Raw genomic sequence first — 9,055 nt, 5'->3', positions numbered from 1 at the left:
TCCTTCTACAATGATTTTATTATAAATATGATCTTTTGGAATAAACAAATATTGCATTCAAGACTACCAGCAAACTTGTTCTAAAGTAATAAAAGAGGGGAAAATGGAACCAGGAGCCACTGAGAAGTAGCGATAAATAGCAAAGATGCCTGCACGCCATGCTGAGCGCCGTTCCCCCAAGAAGTGACAGGAGGTTCACAGGGGACATCACATTTCTCAGTAGCCCATTAAGGAAAACAAGCTTCGAGTTTGGTAATTTGCCCTAGTTCTGTAAACTGAACTGCTCCTCTCCTCGGTCCTAGGTAGGAGAACAGGAAGATGATCAGTCTGCAGATGCCAGCGTCAACACGGAAGATCTTGTACTTTGAAACTCTTTGCTCTCGGACCAAACTGTTTACTACTTGCCAGGAGCAATATCAGAGTAGTCCTTCAGCACCCCAGCCAAATGCTCATTGTGAGTCTTAAACCGTCGCTTTTTCTGTGAGGCAGGCTTTTTCCTTCTTTGAATTGGGGCCTACAGGAAGGTAAAAACAGAAATGACAGCTACTCAGAGCAGTGATATGGGGAGGATTTACAAAAGATGCAGCAAAGAGATGCAGGGTAACCTGTTCTCTGTTCCTCAACCTATCCTCACACACACACACACCTCCCCCCCAATACACAGCGCATCCCCAACCACAAACACCAGCCAGCGGTTTCCGTTACAGTGAGGTGTGTGTACCTCCACCTGGAAAGAACGGGCTGGCACGACAACTTAGCACAACTACGCTAGGCGCTAAGTGGGTGAAGAGAGAGGCAGTACTGCTCTTTTGTTTTTCATCTCTGTTATCAGGTTTAAAAAATTTTATCCACCATTAATTACCCATAAATCAAAAACCTGAAGCAAATACAACAAAGAATAGAGACATAGCAAAACTGGGGAGTGAATGGGCACAGAAAGAGTTGTTAGGTATTATTCTCTTTACTGTATCACATAATTTAAAAAAAAAAATCAACAAACTAAGCAATGACAGGAAACCATGAAGTGCTGCAATCACACTAATTCTTAGAGATCACTGGCAATAAATTTTCCCTTTAAAGGAGTCCTAAACTTCACCGAATAAAACACACGCACACACAAAAAAGTCACAAAGAAAACAAGCTACAAGGCATGATGGTGGCCAGGGGCAGGAGGGTGTTAGTGAAATATCCCTCATTCTGGCTTTGTCTCTGGACTGCAGAGAGCTGGTTAGCTGGCACGAGGCAATTCATAAATCTTCATCTGGCTACAAATCCTTCCAAATGAGTGGATCTGGGGTTATCAAGACAGTAAAATCTGGTTCCTAAAGGATCTGAGAGTCATCAAGGACAACTGAGTGTGATCAGCACTAAGGCAAAGTCAGGCACCAGCAAGAAGCGGGTCGGGGGATGAAGATCATGAAGGCCAGGGGGATGGAGCAGGCTCCCGGCAGAAACCAGGAGGACATCACGGGGATACCGGAGGTCCACATGGCAGGCACCGCCAGGACGGGGGCGGGGCAACGGGAGAAGCACTCCCCTTACCCGGGGAGCGCCACCTGAGGGCAAGGAGTACACCAGATGGACCTGAAAGCATCTGACCAAGGTCAGAGGGTTAGGACACGGAGAAAAAACTGGAAGGAAGAACCAGATACATGCTCTTCCGAGAGCTGCACAAGAAGCAGGCTAACAGTTCAAAGGGCACAGCATTACATTCTCTCCTAGAGACTACATACCACTTTCTTTGGTCCGGAGTCCTGCATGGAAGAAATACCCTGTCGCTTCAGATACTCTTCAATTTTCTCCTCGTCCATTGAATCCACGGTGACACTCCTCCACAGTTTCTGAAACTCTGCGCCAACAAGAAGTAGTTACCATACAATGAAAGTGAAAGTGAAGTTGCTCAGTCGTGTCAACTCTCTGCGACCCCATGGACTGTAGCCTACCAGGCTCCTCCCTCCATGGGATTCTCCAGGCAAGAGTACTGGAGTGGGTTGCCATTTCCTTCTCCAGGGGCTCTTCCCGACCCAGGGATCAAACCCAGGCCTCCCGCATTCCAGGCAGACGCTTTAACCTCTGAGCCACCAACAGATGTTTACAAACATCTTGGTGTTCAAAATCAGGCTTCCACATTATCTCCTCTCATCTGCATTAGCACATCTGAGATTTCATTATCAAAATGAAGGACGACAGGAACATTCAGATGCTGGACACTGAGCAGCAGAAGGGCCTGGGAACACAAGCTGCATCCCTAGGCCAGATCAGCACTGCTCTATTTTTAGAGTCTATTAATGAAGGGCCATGTGACTGAGGCCTCCCGGCTTTCCTGGGAAGAAAGGCAATTGACACTCTCCTTTTATCCCCAAAATCAGTTCTCTCCGCTGAAATAGTTCAAATTCCTGCTCATCTCCCACGAGCCCAGTACATCCCACTTCCTTTCCTACAGAAGAAGAGAAACACAGGGAGATGAGGAACCAAAGTTTTATATGAGAGTGAGGAGTTATAACAGCCTATTTGCAAAAGAGCCTTCTGAAATCTGAAATAAACTGGGGATGGGTGACTAAGAGGCAAGTGAAGGGAGGGAGACTGAGGCAGTAACACTGCTTCTCTCATGCCCTGCAAAACAGGACAAAAACCTTCCTACACCTTGTTCTCAGAGTCCCTTGACCCCTTTGCCACATCACTATTTTTGCAAACAAAAGGGATCACAATTGGGACGTGTCCAGAATGAAACTCATGTGCATCTTAAATTCTGTCCCTAAAGACAGGCCCCTTTCCAAGTGGCACCAGTGGTAAAGGACCCGCCTGCAGATGCAGGAGAACAGTAAACTTAGGTTCAATCCCTGAGTCGGGAAGATCCCCTGGAGAAGGAAATGACAACCTACTCCAGCACTCTTGTCTAGGAAATCCCATGGACAGAGGAGCCTGACTGGCTACAGTCCATAAGGTCGCAAAGAGTTGGACACAACTGAGCATACACGTAACAAAGACAGACTCAGACAGCCTGGTTTCACTTCATCATTAACTACTTGCCAACGCACATCATCTACTTGCCAACGCACAAAAAGTTTATGACGGAAAATCCAAAGATGAATGTACTCTGAAAGACTAAAAAAAAAAAGCAAAGTTCCCTGGGTGCTGAGGTGAGCCTTCTGCTCAGATCAGGACACACAGCCGCCATCCCTCACGCCTGCCACAGGATCTGGAGGCCTAATGCAGGCAGCGCCAGTGCCAGCACCGCCCCACCTGCCACTCTCACCGCAGAGCCCTCAGCCTTCAGGTGGACCGTGGGTACAGTCCATTCACAAGCTGTAAATAAAATCAGCACACAATACCACTGGACCAGACTATTCTCTTTCCTGTCTCAATACAAACCACATGAAGCCAACGACGCCCTAATAGCTGGGGTGCCAGTGATATTTAAGAAATCTGTCTGGAAAAAACTTTGGTTGTTGACAATGACCAAATGCAAAAATGACAGTCCACTACAAAGAATTCAACTTAGGCACAAACTGTTTTGGGGTTTTTCCTGTTCGTTTTTTAAAATATTATTTGGTCACACGAGGTCTTGGTTGTGGCACTCGGGATCTTTAGTTGCAGCATGCACACCATTAGCTGCGGCCGGTGGGGTCTAGTTCCCTGATCAGGGATAGAACCTGGGCCCCTGCATTAGGAGCGCAGAGTCTTTGCCACTGGACCACCTGGGAAGTCCCCAATCTGAGCACAAAGTTATTTCAATACAAAACATCTCTAAATAAAAATATTCTATATTTCTATAGATACATTAGGGACTCATTCTCTTATATGTTCCCTGAACTTCCATCTGCATAGATTTCAGAAACCACTTAACAGAGGGCAATTATTTGTTCGCATGACTTTCTCAGCCTCTTGAAGCTCCTTGGGAGGGGGATTCTATTTCATAAGTTTTCCGCTATGGTTGGCGCTGAACTTACTTATTAGCACATCCTCAACAATCTGACCACTGAGAGTATGAAATGCTATTGTCTGGGCATCAGAGAGTATCTGTTTTCCTTTTACATTTTTTAAACCTCAGTTGCATCATTAGTATACCCAATTCCAGTATGTGCTTTGACCCCGTTTTTCCTAATGTTAACACTATATAACCTTAACAAAACTATTTAAACTAATATAAGCCTATTAACTAAGCCATAGACCTTATTCTCCCATCCAGCTTTAGCAGCAACATCCCCATCCTGGCCCAGGATCCCACTGTGTTTAGCTGCTGTCTCCTTGCTCCAGGCTCTAAGTACATGCCCAGTCTCTCTGCTCATCTCTCAGGACCAAGACACCTCAGAGGAGTTCCGATAGTTATTTTATAAAATGCCCACATTGATGTGGGGTTGTCTGATGTTTCCTCATGATTAAACTGAGGTTCTACCTTCTGGCCAAGAACATCACAGAGACGATACTGTGCCCTTTTCAGGGCCTAATAACATCAAGGGTCCATGATGTCCACATGTCTTTTTACTGGGGCTATTAGACTGATTGCTGGTTAAGGTGGTGTCTCTCAGATTTTTCCACCATGAAGCTATTATTTGTCCCTCTGTAATAAATAGGCATCCCCTGGAGAGATCCACTAAGACTATGCAAACTTACTGCTTCTCTGCATACTTTAGCTCACTAATTTCAGCAAGTGTTAATTGTGGATTTGCTTAAAGGCACGTTATTTTCATCATTCCTTTCATACATATGGATTAGAATTCCACTGTAAGGGAGGAGACTATTCTCGATCCAATCTATTTAATTAACTTAGTATGGATTTATGGATATTTATTTTACTTCACTTCAATGGATTATAATTCATTACTCTCAGTTACTTTGCTCTTCAAATATCCTGGCTTTGGATATTGAGTCCCTCCAAATTGTTCCTGTGTCTTTTTGACTTGTCCCTTTTTTGTTACTTGTTTTGGGATTTTTTTGAGCACTTGCTCAATTTCTGATACCAAAGCATGTTTCAAGCTCAGCTTGCATTTCCCCAAACTTGGAATCAAGGAGTCCTGACTCCTTTTACTGGAGAATAGTACTGTGAAACCAAGATTGAAGCAACCTGTTTTCTTTTTCTAGCAATCATTTTTCTTGTTTTGAAAACAGCAAATAATTACAGGACATCAAATTTAAAGACAAATGATTTGTTTCAGATTATTTCCAAGTATCATGAAAGTCAGTCAAGATCTATATTATATGGGTAAGTAAAATAGGAACTGTTTTAAAATCTGCTGTATTTTAACAGAAAAGAAGATAACAGGCTAGAATTCAGAACTCAAATTTGACCCTTTCAATGGAAGGGAACCCTGTCCTACCTTGAAGCTAAGATTGAAAACTGTATTACAGAAAGTATGCCAGGAAGGAGAATAAACAAGCAAATTCTTTAATAAGGTTTTGCTTAAATTCCCAAATAACTCTTTGGCTGCACCCAAAGCTTTCCTGTGACACACAAAAGCAGCAGAATAGAGTATGGAGCCACATGGCCCGTGTGTGGAACCTAAGGAACCCATCTGTCTATGTCCTCAGATGGTAAAGAATCTGCCTACAATGTAGGAGACCTGGGTTCGATCCCTTGGTCAGGAAGAGCCCCTGGAGAAAGAAATGGCAACCCACTCCAGTATTCTTGCTTGGAGATTCCATGAACAGAGGAGCCTGGTGGGCTACAGTCCATGGAATCAACAAAGGGTCAGACATGATTGTGTGACTAATGTGCGCGCGCATGCGCGCGCGTGCACACACACACACACGAGGGAGGTTACTTAACCTCTCTGCCTCAGTTTTCTGATTTGTAAAACTGGGATAATATATACTTCACAGAGTTGTGGCAATTAAATGGGTTTATATAAAGCACTGAGTTTAATGCCCACAAAGGAAAAAGCACTATCTATATCTCTCAGTTACCATTATCATCTGACGCTGATCATTTATTTCTGAGTGCTAATGCCTTTAAGGAAAGAATGACACATCTGAGCTCTACCCATGTTGTTGGGCATGTCAGCTCTTCGTTCCTTTTTATTTCAAAATTGTATCCACTGTAAGGATGTACCACACTTGGGAGCAACAAAGGGACAAGTTAAAGGGCACTTGAGTTTCCAGATTTTGGAGGAAATGAATAAAATTGATATGCACATGGATTTTGAGCAAACCTGGGTAAAAACCTGAGTAGGATGACTGGGTCATGCAGTTACACATATCATAATGCAAATGCAAAAATAAAAACAACACTGGACACACATCTCACACTATATGCAAAAATTAATTCAAAATGATAAAAAAATCTAAATGTTAAGAGCTAAAACCGTAACTCCCTAAAGAAAAAACAGGAGTAAATCTTTGTGTTGTTGGATAAGGAAACGGTTTTTTAGATATGACATCAAAAACACAAGCAACAAAAGACAAAATGTTATCTCATCAAAATAAAAAACTTTTGTATCACAAAAGATACAAGATAGTAAAGAGACAATCCACAGAATGGAAGAAAATATTCACAAAGTATAAATTTTCTAAGAGACTTGTATCCATAATAAAGAACTCTAAAATTCTGTAATTTAAAAAAGTTTAAAACGGACAAAGAACTTAAACAGACATTTTCCAAAAGACAATAAACAAGAATTGATGCTTTTGAACTGTGGTGTTGGCGAAGACTCTTGAGAGTCCCTTGGACTGCAAGGAGATCTAACCAGTCCATTCTGAAGGAGATCAGTCCTGGGTGTTCACTGGAAGGACTGATGCTAAAGCTGAAACTCCAATACTTCGGCCACCTCACGCGAAGAGCTGACTCATCGGAAAAGATCCTGATGCTGGGAGGGATTGGGGGCAGGAGGAGAAGGGGACGACAGAAGATGAGATGGCTGGATGGCATCACCGACTCGACGGACATGAGTTTGAGTGAACTCCGGGAGTTGGTGATGCACAGGGAGGCCTGGCGTGCTGCGATTCATGAGGTTGCAAAGAGTCGGACATGACTGAATCACTTTGTTGTACACCTGAAACTAACACTGTAAATGAACTATACTCCAATAAAAAATTTAAATAAATTTAATAAAAAATAAAAAATATATAAATGGCCATTGAGCACATGAAAAGATGATCTTTAGAAAAATGCACATCAAAACCACAAAATTCCATTTCACTAAATGGTATCTTAAATAGCTCAACTCAGTGTTGGCAAGGATATGGAGAAACTGGAACCCTCGTGCACTTCTAATGGGAATGTAAAACGAGGCAGCCACTTTGCAAAACAGTATGGCAACTGCTCATAAGTTAGCCCTTGGAATTACCACATGTTCCAGCAATTCCACTCCTATACTTAAAGGAAAAATTATGGCCACACAAAAACTTGTACATGAATGTTCACAGTAGCATTGATCACAATAGCCATAAAGTAGAAACAACTCAAATGTCCATCATGAATGCATGAATAAAGTGTTATATCCAAATGTAATGTTTTTTTTCCTAGTGTTTTTTTTTTTTTTTGGTAATGTTCTTTTTAATGTAAGCATTTAATGCTCTATTTCACTTTAAGCACTGCTGCAGCCGCATCCCATGAATTTTGATATGTTGTGCTTTCACTTCCATTTAATTCGACATACTTTTTTTTTTTTTAACTTCCCCTGTGATTTCCTCCTTGAACCATGAGTTATTTAAGTGTATTATTTGATTTCCAAATATTTTGGAGAGTTTCCAAATATAGCTGATTTCCAGTTTGATTCCATTATGACCCAAGCACATCCTTTGTTTCAATTCTTTTAAATTCATTTAAGGTTCTACGATAAATACCATCTGTCTTGGTGAGTATTCCAAGTGCACTGGAAAACATATATACTCTATTGTCAGGGTCATCTTGTTTTATAATAAATGTCAATTAGGCAAGTTGGTTAGTAGAGTTAAGATTTTATATACTAATTTTCCATCTATTTGTTCAATGGCTGAGAGGAATGCTATGAACTTTAATCTTAATGATAGGTTTGTCTATTTCTCCTTTCACTTGTGTCTATTTTTAATTCATATACTTTAAACATTTTTATGATTCTACTTTATTATTTTTTCTTTATTGAGATAAGTGTAATTGACATAATACTGCATTAGTTTCAGATATATAATGATTTGATATATATATAGTGAGAAGATTACCACAGTAAGTTTAGTTGACATAATTTTTTTCCTGTGATGAGAACTTTTAAGATCTTCTCTCTTAGCTTTCAAATGTACAACATGGTATTGTTAACTACAGTTACTTTTTAAAAAATGGTTTTAGTGGTTGTCCTAGGGTTTACAATACACACCTTGAGTTAACCAGAGACTGACTTCAATTAAATTGTCCCAGATCACACGTGAAGATGTATAACAGCACCCTTCCTGACCTGTGGTGACCGTCAAAAACTTCATTTTTACATATGCTCTAAACACAAATTTCTCTCTTAATAGTCTGCTTTATAGTTAGCTATCTTTCAGAGTGATAAAAAATTTTTTAATAAGACAAGCGTGAATTTTAAAATTGTTTTTCATTTATTCCAGCTTTAGCACATTTTCCTATACATATTCAAGTTTCTGTCTAGTATCATACCCCTTCTGCCCGAGGACTTCTGGCAATGCAAGTCTGATGTCAAGGAATTCTCTCAGTTTCTGTGATACTGAGAGAATATTCCTCTGAGACAGGACTTCGCTTTTTAAAGATCACTTTGACTGCAGATGCAATTCTGTGTTGAAAACTTCTTTCCCTTTTAGCACTTAAAACATGTCACAACACTGTGCTTTGGTTTGCATAAGGTCAAATGACAAGTGTGCACTAGTTCTTTTTTTCCTTTGTAATGAGCTTTTGCCTCTCCTTCAGGTATTTTCTCTTCACCATCAGTTGTCAGCATTTTGAATGTGATATGCCTAGATGTTTTTCTGTCATTTGTTTCTTTTGGGAGGGATTATCTTGCATCCTGTTCTCTGAGCTTCCTGGACTTTTGTTTTGGTGCCTATCTTTAATTTGGGGGCAGGGGTATCCCTTGTAGTTCAGCTGATTAAGAATCCACCTGCAATGCAGGAGACTCCGGTACCATTC

General features: G+C 41.1%; 1 protein-coding gene across 4 annotated transcripts in view; it reads right to left on the bottom strand.

Annotated features, from left to right (window-relative positions):
* GTF2E2 (general transcription factor IIE subunit 2) overlaps positions 1 to 9,055 on the bottom strand; it is an 87,346-nt gene continuing 78,291 nt past the window's right edge. For 3 of the 4 annotated variants that reach the window (XM_055567160.1, XM_055567161.1, XM_055567162.1), the window contains exons 7-8: positions 1,734 to 1,849; positions 1 to 514 (exon numbers count right to left, since the gene is read on the bottom strand). In XM_055567160.1, coding sequence (XP_055423135.1) covers positions 398 to 514; positions 1,734 to 1,849 — 233 coding nt within the window. In that variant the 3' untranslated portion in view covers positions 1 to 397. Of the gene's footprint in view, positions 515 to 1,733; positions 1,850 to 5,999; positions 6,804 to 9,055 lie in introns of those variants that run through there. The other variant, XM_055567164.1, reaches the window with a different exon arrangement.

This window comes from Bubalus kerabau, chromosome 2, assembly GCF_029407905.1.
Source record: "Bubalus kerabau isolate K-KA32 ecotype Philippines breed swamp buffalo chromosome 2, PCC_UOA_SB_1v2, whole genome shotgun sequence".
Lineage (NCBI taxonomy): Eukaryota > Metazoa > Chordata > Mammalia > Artiodactyla > Bovidae > Bubalus > Bubalus kerabau.
This window is presented reverse-complemented; position numbering and strand designations above follow the sequence as displayed.